The 20051-nt window shown below is 39.7% G+C and overlaps 1 protein-coding gene across 1 annotated transcript in view; it reads right to left on the bottom strand.

Annotated features, from left to right (window-relative positions):
* usp43a (ubiquitin specific peptidase 43a) overlaps positions 1-20051 on the bottom strand; it is a 117016-nt gene that overhangs the window by 47654 nt on the left and 49311 nt on the right. The window contains exons 4-6 of the mRNA XM_028604538.1: positions 10509-10601; positions 5670-5805; positions 3285-3429 (exon numbers count right to left, since the gene is read on the bottom strand). Of these exons, the coding sequence (XP_028460339.1) occupies positions 3285-3429; positions 5670-5805; positions 10509-10601 (374 nt within the window). The remainder of the gene's footprint in view (positions 1-3284; positions 3430-5669; positions 5806-10508; positions 10602-20051) is intronic.

The following is a 20051-nucleotide window of genomic DNA, read 5'->3' as shown; positions in this document are numbered from 1 at the left end:
GCCTCCCGTTGAGAAAGTAAAAGAGTCTTCACTGATCATGAGCACTTTGAGCACATTATGTGAATTATTGAGGTCATTCTTCTTCGGGGGTAACACAAAACCCCATAAAGGCTTCATAAAGCAGTATGTTAGTGGACAAAGGCTAACTACAACTTCCCTAACTGGCAACCCACAGAGACAGCAATTAATGATCTCAAGCTCACAGTGGTAATATGACTCAATTAAGCCCCTTTCAGACATGGACATTGATCTGTTAAAGTAATAGCTGTGTGATAAAAGAGATCTACAGCCCTCTTTTCCTCATCAGCATGGCGGACACTCTGCCAGAGAACAGGAGCGAGTGGAAAGTAATGCCATCAAGAGAAAAGAGCATTCACACTGGCTGCCTTAGTGATTAAAAATAAAACATCTTTTACCTCAAAGTTTGACTACCATTCATCTACAGCGAGAGGATGATGCTCACTCTTGGTTCATTAACTCCACTAGAAGTTGTCTAAGTACCTGTAACCTGCCTGATCATTTTTCTCACATATCCCATAACTCATAAGATATGCATGTTTTACACAATCAAAAAGGCAAGACTTTTTAATACTTAGCGTCCTCAACCAGAAAATGGCCGTATAGGTTGATTGTGCAAACAGCTTATAACAACCTATATTCACGTTTATTGTTAGGTGGCGACCTCTACTGGCCGTAGTAATTATTGTGAAAGCAAAGAAGGAAGTAAGGTAAAGAAGTCTAAAGGTCTCTTTACAGTTTGAGGGTGCGTCCAGAGGTCGTGCACCACTCTGTTTTTCTCAGCGGTGCACGACAAAGCGGAAACAGGAAGCATGGACGAGTTCGAGGGCAACCGGATGCAGGACACTCAGAGTGACTGCAAGTCTCTCTTGTAAACTTTCTGTAAGTTCTTTTACCGTGAATGAAAGGCTTGATCCAACGAAAAAGGTCACTGAATCAAATCGAAACATTGACGTCAATGCTGCTGCCAGTTCTGCCATTGTTTACCTTTTTCTTCTTCTTCTAGCCGGTAGAAATAGCAAAGTCGGTAGCCTTTCCTCATTAGCGACACCTCTATTCAGGAGAAGAGCACCTGATAAATAGTTATGGCGCTCCCATGACGTTACACTGGCATACGACAGGTCGGGTACGGCAAGTATACCGGACATATAAGAGCGCCCAAACTCCGTGTCTGAGGTAGTTTGGGGTGGTAGATGGGTCAAATAAACACAGGACTTTCAATCAGGAGAGTGGTGTTTGTGTCCCCTGTAAAACCAAAACAAAAAAAGTTACTTTTTTAAATTAACCGAATTTGTTATGGACCTAAGTCCGTGACGTAGTTACGTTCGTGACATAGTTATGTCTGTAACTTGACTGAGTTACATCTGTGATGTAGTTATGTCTGTGACTCATTTTAAGCCAATCCCTGATATTTTAAAGTATTTTTAGCAAGAAGAGTGCCTTGGACCTTTCTTCTCTTTTGACCCTAAGTATGTTTGTTGCCTAAACTTTACTAATTCAGTTTCACATTGTAACTGTGTTTAAGACTACGACCTAGTGTGTCGTTTAGGTATGAATTATGAAGTGTGTCTTTTTGTGTCAGCTTTTAGACTTTTAGTGTTCATGCGTGCGTGTGTGTGTGTGTGTGTGTGTATGTGTTTTTTTGTGTGTCATATACTCGTCAATAGTGCATTCGGCAGTGTCTTGCATGGACAAAAAGGGATTTTGAAAAGGCTGGTGATGATGCAAGGCTGAGTCAACCTCATGTCTCTCTACTTTATTAGTGTAAAAGCACAGAGCTCTGTTGCTGTTTATTAACTCATGACCAAAATAAGAGAGGAGAAGCAAGCATCTGAGAACATTAAAAAAGGGAAGCTTTGCATGTGGAACTATCTCTAGATGGTTCTCACTTGCCAAAATGTAATTACGTTTTAGTTAAATTAATAATTTGTAGGAGTTCATCCAGGTAAGAAACTACTCAGGCATTTATTTAGGATGATGTGATGCACCAGGCTGACATTCAGACACATTTAATTTAATTTGTTTGGGTGCTATCATGCATAAGAAACATAATGAAAGGAGGAATACAAAGCACATTGAAAACACGGTCCTCACCTCACCAAAGTAAAATGTCTTCCTGTGAAAAATACTCACTTATCATGAAGAACGGTTTTAAAGTTAATCAAGAGGACAGCGGGAGGCCGAAAAAGAGAAATTTGTAAATGAGGACTGAGACAAACCCAGTGTGGGAACCAGGCCTGGACTGGCCATCGGGCATACCAGGCATTTTCAGAAAAATATTAAGAATCTACAGGCGGATTCCTCAAAAACTTCGGACATGTTTGGGGCTGTATTAGCTGCTTCAACATCAGCATTACCTGAAGAAGCAGAAACAACAATGACAGGGCCATGGGAGCGAGTGAGGAAAAGATGGAAGAGAGAGTAGAGGACGATGTGGTAAGGAGTAGGCAAATTAACACAGACTCTCAGGAAGAGAGGGAGGCTGTGTGTGTGTGTGTGTGTGTGTGTGTGTGTGTGTGTGTGTGTGTGTGTGTGTGTGTGTGTGCGCGTGTGTCACGTCATAACGACAACAAGCAGTTTGTCTGTAACATTAAAGTTAGTGGCTGTCAGGTAACCTATCTGTTTAAGCTTACATTGAAAATGCTAGCGGTTAGCCTGTTGGGTAGCTGAAAAGTCTGATCTATAAAATCAGTGTTGATACAAGCATCACTGTTCCTTGAATGGCTTAATTAGCTCTTTCCAGGGCATATACTACTCTCAGCTTTATTGTAGCTTTTGGGAAGGGTTATGGTTATGGTTATTGTATTTAGCGGACACTTTTGTCCAAAGCGACAAAATATGAATCTTACAATAGTTAAAATTAAATTTAAAGTTGCTAAGCCAATATTAAGCAAAATAGTAATAATAACAATAATGGCAATACAATATCAAATATCAATAATAAAAAAATATAAAAATACCATAAATATACAAATCATAACTCTAAGAATGAATTAATTATTTAAGTGTAAGATCAACAGATAAGTCTTGAGACCCCTCTTGAAGGATCTAAAACTATCACATGAACGCTGAACACTAGGCAACTCATATCATAGAATGCATGCATATTTTAAGAGGACTGTCTGCAGGGAATGTGTCTGACCAATCACAGTGGGTGTGGGCCGCCTGGGCCAAAAATGCCAGGGCCGATTTTTTGTCCCAGTCCAGCCCTTATGGGAACTACGGGTCGTCAGCGTTTTTGATAGACATCCTGTTACCATGGTTACCTGAGTGCGATGCAGAGCCTCCACGACTATAGAGGGAAGGAGCCTGAAAGGCGTAGATGACGTCGCTATCAGCAATTGATGTCAGGTCATCATCATCTGAAAAGGAACGCTGGAAACCCGTGGAGTACAACTCTGATAGGATGACCTGGAGAGAGGGAGAGGGAGAAAGGGCGAGAGAGACACCATGAAACTTTGTGCCTACAGAAGTGCATCAAGCAATCCTCGCAGAGCTGAAAACCAAAATTCAACCAGAACATTCGGCCACAATGCCACCAGAACTCCAGACTCTGTGATGAATTGCATCGAAGCAATAAACCAAAAAAGTTATTGTATGCAAGCAAATTAAGAGAGGAAATACAAACTAGATACATTTGTAATCATCTCAAAGAAATCAAAGTAAACCCTACATGTTGCTGCATTAAATCTCTAGAAATAAATCACATGAAGCAGCTTGTAAAAGTAACTAAAATAAATGTATCAAATAAGCGTACAATCAGGGACCAAAACTTGGCAACTGACATAAAAAACAATTCAAAACATGAACATCTGCAAAGGGAATTCTATTAAGAGAAGTGTATTTCCTAGTTTCATGCTTAAGTCAAAAACCTTCAGAGCCCTGAGAGTGAAACAGAAAAATGGTATTAAGGGGAACCATGCATTCACACTGCTGAATATATTTTGCTGTGTGTCAATGTTTGAAGTGCAGACTGAGAAGTTTCTTATATTTATTTATTCATTTGTGTTTCAAAATGCTCATTTGTGACGGATCATGTTAAATTATGTCAAAGTGCTGAATCTGCGTGAAAGGATTGTTAAACTGCAGGTAACCATAGCAACTGCCCTTAAATCATTCACTCAGTTAACTCTCACTGGTGAAACAGACCAAGCCATGAGTTTAATTGACTAAAATCAAATGTATGATAATGGGTGATGATTAAAACAGACTGTGGTACAAGAACAGTATGTCAGACTTAGTGTGTGTGTGTGTGTGTGTGTGTGTGTGTGTGTGTGTGTGTGTGTGTGTGTGTGTGTGTGTGTGTGTGTGTGTGTGTGTGTGTGTGTTCGTCCTCACCTGTTATTGCCCTTTTGTGCTTTGTTTAAATTTATGTTTTGACGTACCCCATTTTAATATTGACTGCAAACTCAAGTATTTCTACTCTAGCAAAACTAGCAGAAGAGTGTGGGAGATGTTAATTAAGCAAAGCGTCTACACACAGTCCTGAGAACAGGTCTAATCAGTGAAAACATCTGTGTGGGTAGACATGGGTGTGTAGGAGATGCAACAGCTTTACTAGAAAATCTCAAACTGTGAATTACAATGCATTTCCTCATCAGGAAACAAGGGACATTGAAACAAATCTTATGCTAATAGTTTTTGTAAACTGCCTGTAAACATGACTCATTTCATCCCTCTCTCAGCTAGGAACATTATTACACCCAGACACGTGTTCACTATACAGTGTATTTCAGAATAGATTTTGACATACAGGTATTTGATCTATAACAAAAGATAATGGAACAATGCACTTATGAACTATGGAAAGGATATTTTTTCATTTCAGGGGACATTTTAGTCTTTGCTTCTCTTTAACTCTCCCGCTGCTGCAGAAATATTCATCATCTGTTGACGGGCAGGTGAAAGATTTATGAACACATGCCTATGGAACCTTTCCCTCTAGCCTTCATCTTGTTGGTGACATTTCAGCTAAGTGTGTGCATGCATTCAAGTAAAAACCTGCTATTAAAGATAATTCTGTTTGATGTATTTATTTATTTTTAACCTGGGTTTCATTTTTATAGTGATGGCCATTATTCTTGTGAAGAAAATATTTTACTCACTTCCTTGCCAAGAACTGGTTATGTGAAGCCATCACAGGGGGAAGCTTTAAATCACGAGGTTTTAAACAAGTTTAAAGTTTACCATATTATCTCAAATACTGTGACTGTTCCTCAGGAAATCAAAGTGAAAACAAAGGTGAATGTTAAAATAACGATTAGCCAAACTGTTGTCTGTTGTAACCATCTATTAGATCTTGGAGACTTCCTGGTTGAACTTTCATTCACTGAAATGGTATACAAAGCAATACAAAGCAAAGCAGCCAATTCTTACTTTTAAGATGCTGGATCCATCTATGCTTGGCATTTTTAGACAAAAAAACAAACCTGAGTTATAAAAATAAATTTTCAGTAAAGCCCATAGATAGTTATGGTCTACCCACACGTGTTTCTCAAGATTGTGGGGAGTATGCAGACTGCTTAATTTACATCTCCCTCACTTTTCTGTTGCACCTAGAGTTTGGTGACCTCACATAAAATAATGTCACAATTTTACCTAAAGCTGAGGTCTGTGTGTGTGTGTGTGTGTGTGTGTGTGTGTGTGTGTACCTGGTCTGGGGAGATGTTACCCTCCTCTGCCACCATGGCTCTCAGGCAGGACAGGGAACCAAAGAGAGGTACAGCCAGCCCCACCCGCAGGTACCTCTGACCCTTCGTACTGAACACCAGCGTCACACACATCGGCCTGTGCGTAAGGGAGGGAGGGGTAGGAAGACAGAGAGACAAAAAATAAATAAAATAGATGATATGCTATAGCAAAGTGCCAAATTGTTTTGCAATTCAGATTTTGCATGTTTACATTATTATAGATTCCAAACACACCCTGACATACTGAGTTATTTACATATTTACACACACACACACACACACACACACACACACACACACACACACACACACACACACACACACACACACACACACACACACACACACACACACACACACACACACACACACACACACACACACACACACACATAACAACCAAAAACAAAAAGAGAGAGAACAATGCAATTGTGCAGAATTAAAGGACCCCAGGGGCAAACAGAAACCGTTTTGTCAATTTGTTCAAGAGTCTTGATTTGAGTATTTCAGCTGCTAAACAGCAAAACAAAACATTCAATAAAATGAGATGTTGAAATGAACTGCTGAGCTGTTTAATGTCTGATAAGATTGGGGAAAAGATTTCCTCTGACAATAATGTTGTACAAAATCTAATTTCATGTGCGTAAACCATTTGATTTGTCTGTGTCTGACTTAATATCTGAAGTGAATTAACTATTTTCAGAGATGTCTTGTAGCATTTCAATTTTCCCTGTGTGTGTGTGTGTGTGCGTGTGTGTGTGTGTGTGTATGTATGTAGATTTATGCGTGACTGGACATGATGAGCTACACCAGCACATTGGTGATGGTCCCGCAGCAAGCTGCTGTGTGGTGGGACATGTCTGATTTACAGCAATCTGAACATCTTCTGTAAGGGATGCAGGGACAAAAATGAGGGAGGGATTGTAGAAGCATAAGATAAGATAACAGAAAGGAGAGCAGGTATTGAGTAAAAAGACGGGGAGATGTAAAGTCAGGCCTCCTCATTTGGGAGGAAGATGGTGTAATCGCTGACACCTCCACTTCCTGTTTCCCATCATGCATTATTTAGGCAAGTAATGTGTTAGCAGTGGGATGGCTGACAGGGCAGACGGCGGAGGATCAGAGCAGATGTTTGTGTTAGATGCTCCGAGATGAGATACCGAGATGTGCAATGAAATGGGATGAGAGGTGTGGGATGACACTTGTGAGGAACAAGAATTAGAGATGTCATCTTGCAAAGCAGATTTTTTGCAGCCTCCCAGCCCCATGCTGGGTTGGAGCCTGATAAGTCTCTATTAAACAGCAACCTCTCACATGTCCCTACATGCACCAAGAGTGCACGGTGCTCTGCAGGTTTGAAATATTCCAATTAGGCTTGAAGAACAATGTTAGAGCTGGGATCATGTTCACATTGTTTACAGATAACAACAAACCTTTTCTGTACCTTTTTACCATTTCTGGATGTTTTAGATGAATTACTAGACTACATATCATGTGTACCTCACCTCATTTCTGCCATCTGTTTTCCTGAGCATTCTGTTTCTGTTGCAATGTTTGTACTAGGATGTACTAGTAAAGACATTGAACTTGCTGAAATAATTAATCCCTCAGAGTCAACAAGTGCAGTATTGAATAATAACTGTCATCATTTTGTTAGGTGGTTAGGTTCAGGTGCTAATTGGAAACTATAGTATGAGACTTGAATTTTTTGAAAATCAAACTCTTTCTTGCATTAAAATGGTTGTTGTTAGGCCATTCAAATATTAGCATTGCACTTCTATAACATTGTCAGACTCAAAATAAAATTTAAAGCTACATTGTGTAAGAATTTCTCCCATCTAGCGGTGAAATTGTATATGACAACCAACTGAATATTACTTTCCCTCCCATTCCGAGTGCGTTTTAACTCCTACGGTGGGCGTATGCCAAGATTAACATGGCTTCCAGTACGAGTATCAGTGCTATTGTTATTCTGTATATTGTACAAGATTAATAGTGTAAGGCAATTTTACAGCGTAGGCTACATATCTTTCTCCGTGAGCAGAGTCAGAGATCAGTTGATGCGACGGAGGTGTGAGGGAAAGCTAAAGGAAGAAAGAAAGGTCAAGCTAAAGAAAAACCTAAAGACAGAGCCGGTGGCAGTGGATCGGTGAGACCTCCTAGGCAAAGAAAAACTAAAGAGACACTCTCCAAAGATGACGAGGAGACAGTGGAAGCCCTTCAGAAGACAAAGGAGAGAAGCAACAGAGGTTTGTGTTTAATATATTTCTCTGAGCAGTGTGAACATTGTCAATGAAACCGAAATTAGCTCTTAGTATATCCATCATTTACACCGTAGACTATATAATATTAATGGACAAAGCATCCGGTTCGGCGAAGTGCTGCAAATGCGGAAGTGCCTTAAACCTGCATTCTGTTTTAATTCTCTTTTACGCTTCCTTGGCAACTCCGTTACATGTCCTTGAGAATAAGTGTGATCCTCCATCTTCAACAGGCTTTCAAATCTGCCGGCAGTGGCGAGTAATCTCCCCCTGGCATTCGTCACGGTGCCACTGCGTGTAAAAGCGCGAAAGGCGGAGATTGAATTTCCAGGTATGTCCCTCTTTGGCTATTGTATGTATTTTAAAGATGGAGGCGCAACATGGCTGCCGCCATTCGAGTGACTCGCTCGTATGTATTCTGAATGGCAGATTCTAAACTTACGAGAATACTTTGATTAGTTTGTGGAAGTAATTACGCATGAATGAGCACATATTTGTGAAAGAACAAAGTTTTTTTTGCTAAGAATCAACTCAAAACATGATCTACACAATGTAGCTTTAAAGAATGTAGATTTATGCCGCAAAGCCAGATCATTTTTTTTATTCCATGCTTTCTTCTTCCTTGTCAAAACCTGCCATCAACATTACCCACAATGCAACTGTTGGAGCAAAAAAAAAATGAGAAAAGGAATTATGCTAAGACTGACTGTGCAAGGTTAGATCAGGAGAAAACACTCCGAGATACTGTCATCCTCCTCTTCTTTCTGCCATACCTGCATTATCTACAGCACCCAGACCTCAATGCCCTGCTGTCAGCCAGCCCCTGCTGTGACTCTGGGGGCCCTCAGACTTATCAGGCATTCTGCTGTGATACTGCTGCAGCAGGACGATGCAATGAGGCCACTGTGTGTGTGTGTGTGTGTGTGTGTGTGTGTGTGTGTGTGTGTGTGTGGGTCAGGTCAGTGTTGTGGGGCCAGCAGTGAGTCCAAACTAAACCTGAATGAATTTCCCTATGAGCTGGGCTCAGGCAACTGCAGGCACAGACCACACACTGTCAGAGAACTCACGCTGTAAAACCGAGTATGGGGTCAGCTCTGTGGAAGCCATGCATAGAGGATGCAAAGCAGCAGCGTCTGCATGTTTGAAGATAGGAGGATTCACTGTATGTAGGCAAATTGTGAAAACGTGTGACTAGAATTTAACTTATATTTGTTGTTTTTCTTTCTGTTTAAAATGTCTTATAGATGACTGGACACATGGGAAGAGAGAGAAATGGGATGAGACAAAACCTGCAATGTTGTGGTTACACAGTGTGCCCTCATTCAACTGGTTTCGAAGGCCCTGTACATCCACACAGGTTTTCAGTTATTCTGGCTGATTAGAAGTCAGCTTAGCTTGAAGGTGGGCCAGAACTTTGACGGGAATTACTTGAGGTCATAGGACTCCATTTACCAATAAGAATGATAAAGGTGTCATTTGTTTCACCCAAACAGGTGCAACAAAGTTAACAGGAGACTCGGGAAGATGTCAATAAATTACAGTCTATAGGAAACAAAATAAAAATCACATTTGTGGGTGTGTAGGGCCTTTACCAGTAACTGATTGCTAATGCTTAAAGCTTTAGCGCGTAACTTTTTGATATTAATAAACGTCCGTTATATTCAAGCCATTGCCAAATGAGTTGCTACAAAGCTAATTAAGACTTTCAGCTCCACACAACACTCTCTGTATTTCTCAGTATGGCTATGTTCAGAAGATTGTGTCATCTGGTGACTTTCCTGCACAGAAAATCAAGTGAAGATAATTCCCTCTTCTGAAGAGTCCATCATGCTTTTGTAATCCTCCGTTTCCTCCTTGGCTAGTAGCAACTGTTTGGAGGAGGGGTGGGGGCTGTGCGCGATCACGGAAGGCTTGTATCATGTGGACGCGCAGACAGTTTTGTTGTCATTACTTAGAATTCCTCATGGGGGCGACAGAAACTACACACTATAGCTTTAACATACACTAAAGCCACCAAGTGTTCTATAATTCTCTCTTTCTTTGCATCTCTATTGTCAAAATCGTGTGCATTCCTTCTTCTCTCTCTCTCTCTCTCTCTCTCTCTCTCTCTCTCTGTTTCTTTATTTATATGTCAAAGTTGTACCGTCTTACTGCCAGACCTTGCTGACATGCAGGATCTGGGACGGTTACAAATGGAAACAACACAGAAAGTGTTTGGTCAGGACTTTTGGTGGCCAACATACATTTATCACTATCATATGACCATCGTCAGTAGCCGGTGTGTAGAGAATATTTGTGTAAATGTGTGCTTACGCATGAGTTTGTGTAGTCATAGTTGTCAAATTTTCCCTTAGAGATGTGTGCTTTTTTATCTGTTATGATTGATGTATTTTTCTAATTATCCATTGAGGCAAATTCAAAATTAATATATTCTGCTATTTTAGGTCATCTAGATGATCATATATCATTGATATCTAAAGTGTCAACTGAGTGTCTATATACTGTATATACTCTAACACTTGTGTGTGTTATACATCACCTGGTTTGTCGTAGGGGGATAGGCAGGGAGATACATAAAAATGGGTCGAAGGTGTTGCTCTGCTTAAGGCAATGAGGGCACGTCAGAGAAGACCTGGAGACAGACAGAGAGAGAGCAATTTTAATCATTTTTGCTATACATGACCTCAGCTCACCGTACACTCTGAGTTTTGATATTCTTGAAATAAATATTGCATCTTTCTTCCCAATTTTATCCTGCTTGACTAAATTTTTTTGACTAAGGTGCTTTGGAGAGGAAAGCTCTCTTAACTTAACAGAACTGTTGGACAGATGGATTGACTGATAGCGCCACCCCTACATACATGCCAAATCCTCACATTTCCTCATAAGTATGGAGTAAATGTGCAGTAGAATTTGACTGTCTTATGTACTGCATGCAGTTAAAACCCCTATAGTGGTTGAATGTGAATATTCCAAGTGGACAGTGGTGAATACTAAGCACTGAATCAGGCCATCTGGACTCAATTTGCTGCTGAGAAAAGGGCAGCAAAGCAACTGAGGTGGGATGCTGTTCAGAATTTTAGCACAAAAATCACAGAGTTAGGCTGGTGAGATATTGCAGTAAATGAGGCTGTATCCTAAAGAACACACTGAGCTCAAGAGGAGAAAAAGAGTACTATAGAGAGAGAAGAAAAGGTAAAGGATGAAAGGTGGAGGGGATATTTAAAGGCAGAGAGGAACGTGAAGAGAAATGGGTAAGCTCAAAGGAACAAAGATGACTTGAGACTAAAATGAAGGGCAGCAGACACAGGAGAGGCTGGAAAGGCAGAGGGAACAAAAGTGGAGAGCAAAGAAGATGAAGATGAAGAGAAAGACAACAAAGTGCAGTGCTCAGTGGGAGTACAGATTAAAAATGAACAGACAGTCGAGCAGGATAGTCAAGTTGACAAAAATAACAAAGCAAAGCTGATGGAGAACAAAGACACGGACAGGACCCGTCAGGGTCTTTGAGCCGACAAGCGTGGGGCTGATCAGAGTGAATGAAGGACATGAGGGTAGAAAAACTTGGTAACCCAACCTGCAGTATGGGCTGATATCAGCAAAAATATACAGCCAAATACAGTTTTCAAAGACAGATAGTACTCAGTGACCTCATAATGATCTCGAAACCAGGAAATTCCAACTTCCCAGTTCAACTGGAACACAGCATGCGTGTTAAATATGCAGCTACAGGAGACAGTTACCTTAGCTTAGCTTTGTTTTGTTTTGTTGAAAGAACAGGAGAAATAGCTAGCCTGGCTCTGTCCAAAGGTAACAAAATCCACCAACACATATTAAGGTCATTAGCACATTATATCTCCTAAGTTTAATTCGTATGACAAACAATTGTAAAAGAAATTACAAAACAATTTGTCAGGCTATGCATTAGCTATTTCTTGGTCAGGTGCAGTAACTTTTACCTTTAGACAGAGCCAAGCTAGCAGTTTCCCTCCATTTTCAGTTTTTATGCTAAGCTAAGCTAATTAGCTGTTGACTCTAGCTTTATATTAAAAGCACAAACATAATATTGATCTTTTTTGTATGTGACTCTTGGCAAGGAAGTGAATTAACACATTTCCCAAAATGTTGAAGTATTCCTTTAAGACATACATGTACAAAATGACACAGCACTAGTTAGGCTAACAATCTCTTTTTTGTTGCTCTATGACTTCTGTGGTAAGTGTAACTGGGTTTATCCTGTCAGCTATTAAGGTGTTACAGCTCTAACCTGTGTTTCATAAAGAGCCAAGTAACATCTGGGTGTCCTGGTCTCAAACATTTTCACAAACATTTTACTGCAAATACTACCAGGAATTAGGACTGGGTTTTGTTAAAAAATATTCGATACCGGTACCGATACCAATACCATGACTTTGATACCGGTTCCTAAACAATGCATTTTTTTTACCAATTTTATAAAACAAAAAGAAATTACAACATTACACATTACAGCACAAATCTTTTTATTTATTTTTCAGCTCCTACTACTTGAGCCCAGTCTCTGGGTTTTTCCTGCGTGTCTCTGTGACGTGCAACGTTAGACAGCCAATCACAAACACTACTAGATCTTGGTAGAAGCATGCTGCGTGTTTATTGGCTCACTGACTCTGATGAGTTAACTTTTAATTGAATATTGATTAATAATTTAACTTTTAAAATGCATATTAAAAAGGTGGCTAATACCATCAGATATAATCTGGCTAACTTTAGACACATAAGGCCATATCTAACCACAGAGGCAGCCAAACATTTTATGCATGCCATGATCTTTTCCCACATCATCATACTGTTTCACAAGCTGGTCTCAAGCAAACATGACAGCTCTTAAACCAATAGAAACCCTTTTTAAGCAAACTTTAATCAGCTATCACCACTGCCATATCACTACTTACAGTTTTTTTACATTATCTAGATGCCTGGCTCATTTTCTAAATATTATATGGGCTTGCACCTCCACCACTGGGTGAATTTATACAACAGAAGAAAAGCAGTGGCAGGGCAACTAGGACAGCCACCAGGGGAGGCTATGTTGTACAGTATAGACGTAGTAAATTTGGCCAAACAGTCTTCTCAGTATGGGCCTCAAATTATTGACTGCCTTCCTACTGAATTCAGAGAAAGCACCAGCTATCTATCATTTAAAACCACACTCAAGAGATGGATTTAAAAAACAATTAAAATTGCAATCATCAATAGCTGGTTTACCTCATCCTAGGTACTGCCCTTCATTTTATTGTACTTATTTTTTTTATTTTGGTTTTGTCCCTCTCTCTTTTCTCTTCTTTCTTAATTTGCTTTCTATCTTTCTTGCATTCTTTTTTTTAACAATGTAATATGTGTTGACCTGCCAAGGGACTACAGATGAAAATTAGCTTTTTTGCTAACTCTGGCACATTTACATTTTGAGTGTAAACAAAAAATGTCAATTGATGTGCATTGTCCCTTTTTAAATAAAAATGTTTTTCCGATACTCAATACTTTAGAGGCAATTTGGTCGGTTCCTAAAAAGTATTGAATTCGGTACCCAGCCATACCAGGAATCCCTCAAAAGATTGTGTGATGGAAACAAGCAGTAGTCTGACACTGAAATAATGGCGTGGGAATGGATAAGCAAATACAATAAAATTCAGCTCTGACTGCAAATCCACATTAAGTTTCCAGTTACGCACATTCCTAGTGTGAGTAATGCTTTTATCTTAATAAACCATGAGTGAAACCAAGCCTCAAATAACCTGTTGTCCTTTCCAAAACCTGAGTGAAATCTAACCTTTCCATATGGCAATCAAGTGAAAACACTATGGTTCAGTTTGTTCTCGAGTCACATAATCCTCCTCTCATAGTGTTGGAACATAATCCTTTTCATTCACGTCATTCAATGCAATTTGGTGGCTGTGTTGCCTTCCGTGTACTCATTTTTAGCTGATTCAAACACATTACATTTTCTACTCAAACTATTTCTCTAAGGCAACTTGACAAACATGGTTGAGTTAGCCATTTGTCTCCATCTGAGAGAAACCTATTATCCTCTATAAGATCATAAGCTTTATACAAGCTTAAAACTGCAGATGCAGCATTTTTGAAAAAGCAAGTCTGGATATTGGTAATAAGTTGCTGAATATAAGTTTTTAATGTGACTTCTGTTTTGCACCAAAAACTTGAAAAGCATTGTTTTGATACCTGCTGATATTCATTTTTGCTGTTGAATGTATTTGATTTTGAAGCAAAATTATTGCAATGTCTCTCTTAACACTCTTGACAGCTTTTAGAGTGTGTTCATGCACGTGTGTGTGTGTGTGTGTGTGTGTGTGTGTGTGTGTGTGTGCTGCCAGATGCTCGTTTCATCTCCCAGTGTCTCACTAGGATTTCTGCCAGTTGAACTGTATCCAAGTTTGTGGAGATACAAACTTGTCAAATGTACAAATATGCTGGAAATAACAGCTGAACAGTTTTCAAACTCCACATTTCCTCTCTGTCAGTGTTGTAACCATTGTGCCGTGGCAGCCAGTCACAGGCTCGCTAATGATGCCAGTTTGTACTCGGAAAAATGGAGTGACAGGCTGTATTCACTCACACATATATTCCTGCTGGTGTTTGTGTGTGTCTGTGTGATAGACAGAGAGCAAGGGTTGTATTGTGTGTACAATGTTCAGGTGTCAAACCAAAAGACCACCAGTCTTTATACCTGGAGCTGTACCAAATATACCCACAAACATGCGCTTGCACAACACAGCAGCAGCTGCTCTTTTTTGTCATAAAGAAAGTTGAGCTGCTCTGCTTGGAGCTGCATAAATAACACTCTATCAGCAGCATCTCTCAACATTATGCAGTACCACGTTGCTCTTCATCCAAATCTGCGTGTATAGGTTTAAAATCATCCACCCTCCACTCACCTGAATAAATTATTTTCTCTAATTTAAAGACCTGGCTGGACATTTGGCCCTCTACAGTCCCTGTAGGCTGCGTTGCTTTTTAAATTAGGTATTGTATTAATGTATGAGTGTTTTCTATAACAATTTACTTTAATGAGGCTGCTTGTAAATGTTAACATGCGCAAAGTAATGTCACTGCAGCTCTATTGACGGACATTTAAGCAGCAAAACTAACTGCAGTTATAAACTTGATAGAGGAAACAGCTTTAGCTTCTGAAATAATCAATGAAGTTAAGCTGATGTTTCTCGAGCGTCTCTCTGGGGACGCACTTACAAATGAAGCTGTCCGTCAGACAGCAGCTCTACTATGTTCACATTTTAGAGGACGTTAATATTTAATATTTTTAATTGTGTATTTTTTCAACCACCTGCTATTAATCAGAATGTTAATTTGTACGATCCGAACGGCCCAATCTATAACGTTAGATTAACCACGGGGCCACGGATATATGTATAACTCTATTATTGCGCGCTCTCTCTCCCTCTCTCTTTGTTTACATGCCACGGGTGAAAAGACTTCCGCAAAGGATACATCGGTGTATCCTCGATTATAGCTCCTCCGGGGAGCCTCCTTGATCCTCGCTCCTCGATGTACATGTGAGGAAGAGGGACGTCCTTCAACATGGCGCACTAAGAAATATTTGCTGCTCGAAGTAGAATGTATTTGACAGCCTACGGAAAAACATTTACTACCACCTGTATTGGTATTTCTTTCAGTCAAAAGTCTGTGAAAATGCAGCTGCGAGTGCAAAATCTGACGGAATGGCAAGTTACAAGGGTGGTGAATAGACTGTGATGTCATGTGAGACAATCAATGCGTAAAGCTATACAATTTGAGTTTACACACATAAACAAACAAACAAAAGATTTAGTTGCACCTTTTGATTCCATAAATTCACAGTTTAAAGACTCAAGTTTGGTTACAGTTGTCATTTAAAAAAAATCTGTTCCTGTTTTTTATTTTTTATTTTCATCAAAAAACATTCTGGGCACAGCTTTGGTCCTGCAGCAACCAAACTTAAATGTTCTTGTGAAAGAAATCTAATTGTTTAGTAACTGCAGTCTTGATCTTATTTAAGGTGTAAACAGTGTCAGCTGACTGCTAGCCTGACAGTGATGGATGGAGGCCTGGGCTCAGGTGGAGACGCACACCCGAACACAACACAATAGAGTTTGCTGTTGCTATTTAAACTGGGGTTAATCTAGCAAAACCTTTCCTCTCATAAAGGATATGAGTTTCATTTTATTTGTTGTTAACTAACAACTGTTGAAGACTTAAGTGAAGATGCCAGTCAGATTCCCCTGCAGTAACAATTACTCCACACAATTCAGTCTCTAAAAACAAAGGTCAAGAATATTATGACACTTTAATCTAGTTTATCTTGCTAGTGCCAAATGTCACATTCTCATTGAGAATGATTTATGATCTTATAGGGAGAAATGTGTTTTACAGCCAGGAAAAACAGAACAAACAACACACAGTTAACATCAGCACTAGATGCATTGATGCTTTGGTAAGTCAAGAAGAAATACAGTATGTGTGTAAACCATACATATTTTAACTTTCTGAATCCCCCTTAGGCCTACTATGATCAATGACCAAGTGTGTACAGACAGTGTTGGGGAGTAACGGAATACATGTAACGGCGTTACATATTCAGAATACAAATTATGAGTAACTATATTCCGTTACAGTTACAATTTAAATAGTTGGTATTTAGAATACAGTTACATTGTTGAAATCAATGGAGTACATGATGATACTTCTCTGTTTCACGAGTTTATTCACTCTGAATAAATTAAGGCAACTTTACATTCTCCTACGTGCTGATTTACTAGCTCCAGAGCCATTGACAGACTGACTAGCCCCGTTTGACATGCTAGCTAACGTTAGCTAAAATTAGCTCGTAGTAGCAAGACTGCGGTTAGATTTTTGTAGTATGCAGTTCGGGACTACCAATAAAATAATCTATCTGCTTGTTCAGGTACACATTCAACTAGTTGGAATAAAAAGAACACACCATAATAGGCCTGTTTAGTAAGCTGTATGTGATGGCTGGATTCCTACACTTATAAAACGCAATTCAATGTGGAAGTAATCCTGAAGTAATCCAAGTATTCAGAATACGTTACTCAGATTCAGTAACGTAACGGAATACGTTACAAATTACATTTGTGGGCATGTATTCTGTATTCTGTAACGAAATACGTTTTGAAAGTATCTTTCCCAACACTGTGTGCAGAATACATAATTATAGCACCTGGCTAGATTGTTACGGACGAATCATCACCGCACATTCATGAGGCAGCTTAAGGCATGTTCTGCATTAGATGCAAAAGTACTCATCATACCCACCAGTGAGTTTTACAAGTTTTGATCAATTGTATCAATACAGATTTGATGCAATGATTATTGGTAAATAAAAAGAGACAAAAGGTGACTTGCATTATTTGTAAAATAAAGAAATTACGAACCTGTAGCTGCACGACCTAAGTCTCAATTGTGCCAGCTGGTAGGAGCCACATCACCAAAACAAAACCACAGAAAACTTAGGGCTGCATTATACAGTATGTCATAGTTGTCTATAGGTCAGTGCTCCTCTGGGGACTGAAAGGGAGAGAGCTCATGAAAGTTAATTTTTTTTAACTCAGTCAGTCAATCAAGTCAGTCAGTCATGTGTCACTGGCTGTGGATTGGAGGGCACGCATCTCTCTTTAACTCTTTTAAAACGCAAATTTTTTGGGCAAAAGCTTCTTTAACCTTGACAGAAGCCAATGTTATGAATGACAAATCTCTCTCTCTCTCTCTCTCACACACACACACACACACACACACACACGCACGCATCAATGCACACTCTTGGTAAGCTTTTGGCTCTTTGGGTACTGCAGCTCAGGGCTAATGTGGCTCACACCAGTATATTGCTTCCATGAAAACATTGTATTTATCGCTAAGCAATGGAAAGCTACAACAGCAGCACATTTGAGAAGCTGGAATCATAAATGTGTTTGGTAAAATGCCTTGCTTGAAAAATGACTAATGATTAATTCTCTAAATGCGACGAATGGATGAATCAAATTAATACTTAATAATTGATTGATCATTTCAGGTCTAAATTGTCATCTCAATTCTAAGAAGGAAAAATCCCTAAATGTTTGCCTTACTTATGTGGCTTCAGCCTGCATTCAATCACAAATCTGACTAAATTTTCAGGACCAATTGTCACAGTGTTAGTCATGTGATGTGGTGTATTTTAAATTATCAATTCCAGAGGTCATTGTAAGCTCCAGTGGTTCAGGTATGTACATGCTAGTGTGGGTAACTACTGTATAACTCAGAGTGAGGTGGCAAATGACTGGGCAGATCACTTTTGTTTTTGCAAAAAAAGAAAAAAAGAGATAAAACAAATTACTTTCATTTCATAATGCCCTGCAGTAACTGGTTAGCACCCACTTTAAGTGTGGTAATAGAGGGAGCTGGGTGGTATCAGTGGGAGGGAGAGTGGTGTGTGCGGCTGGGTTCGGAAAAAGCACTGTGGGTGGGGAAAGCGTCAAAATCAAAGTAAGGAAGATCAACGTCTGGCCATATTCTCAGCAGCAACTCAGATGTGTAGCGTGGAACGACCACACGGATGCCTCAGAGAGGTCAGCGCGAGCACATCGTAACCTGTGTGAAAATTGGAGCCCCAGGAGACCATCTTTAAAGATGAGAGAAAGTTTTTTGAAGCGTTGAGTCTTCAAAGAATTTGGCATAAATATATTTAATTGGTGGAGAGAACTTCTCATACTGGACAGCTTTCAGTTTTGCTTTGTTCATGGCTCTTCGCTCAACTTTTCAGAGACTGAGAAAGAGACTGAGATTTGTTCACTTGCATGTTTTTTTTTCAGTTTCCTTTGTTTCAATTGCTCTGTAAACCTGGAAATCATAAAAACTGGAGTTTGTATCCGACAACATTTATTATTCAAACAGTTCGATATCCAAAATGTTTTCACATTAAATTTGCATCCATATAAAAGCCACTGTGATAACACAAAAAATCCTCAACTATCTTGTTTGTCAAGAAGGAGATAGAGGCTGGGGCTTTCCACACGTCTCCCAGGCCATTAAAAATAGATGCCACAAACTCAGAGCGACAGACAGAGGAGGAGGGAAGGAGGGAGGGGGGGAGAGGCTTTGACAAAGACTCATTCAAACACCGCAGCACAACAGAGTGATTTGAGCACCGACTCCCACATCGGCAGCCCAAACCACAAGACAGCCCCGGCTCTAATCGCAAACATTTATTCAGATCAGACAACTCCACTGAATGCCTCTGAGGAGCATCTCTGTGAGATATAAAAAGAATCAGGAAGGAAGAAGAGGAACGAAACAGAGATCAACCAAGTGATTGAGACAGAAAGGAGGGAAGGCCAGAGAGAGTAACAGATAGAGACGGAGACAGACAAAAATAAGACGCTGCGAAATTGAGAGGGAGTGATTGCTCTTTTGTTAGTCTGCATTTAGATCCAAAGTGACTCCGGTTCCCCAGCGATTAAAGAAGGTAAGGAGGAGCGGAGGAGTGAAAAAAGAGAGTAGATGAAGTAATAAATCTCCTAACTCAAAATGAGACGCAGTAATGTGATGAGAATACAAATGGATATAAAGCATATTTACACTGAAGGTCTGATGAAACCCAGAGAAGAAAACAAATTACAAACCATCCAGGTATCTTGGTCTATTATTTATGAAATAAGAGTGAGTCAGTGAGAGTGAGGGGATAATACTGCCTCAGAGTTTAGAAATGGATCTAGACTCAGTGGTTTCAGTTAGAGCATAACTTGTGTATGTGATGTGGTTTGAAGCAGAGCAGCCAGCACTTCATTAAGGTCTTGGAGGGAGAAAGTAATATAAGTTAAATAACACACTTTTATTTTATTTTTCTACAATATGAAGAAGATAGCCAATCTAGATGGTAAGAGAATTGTTAATTGAGGAGTGCTTCATTTATTCACTAATGGTGTTTTTCCATTACGTGGTACCTGCTCGACTCTACTCGCCTTTTTTGTTTTTACATTATGAAAAAAAGTACCTGTACCTGCCAACAGGTACTTTTTTTAGTATCACCTCCATTGAG

Source organism: Perca flavescens, chromosome 2 (assembly GCF_004354835.1).
Source record: "Perca flavescens isolate YP-PL-M2 chromosome 2, PFLA_1.0, whole genome shotgun sequence".
Taxonomy (NCBI): Eukaryota; Metazoa; Chordata; class Actinopteri; order Perciformes; family Percidae; genus Perca; species Perca flavescens.
This window is presented reverse-complemented; position numbering and strand designations above follow the sequence as displayed.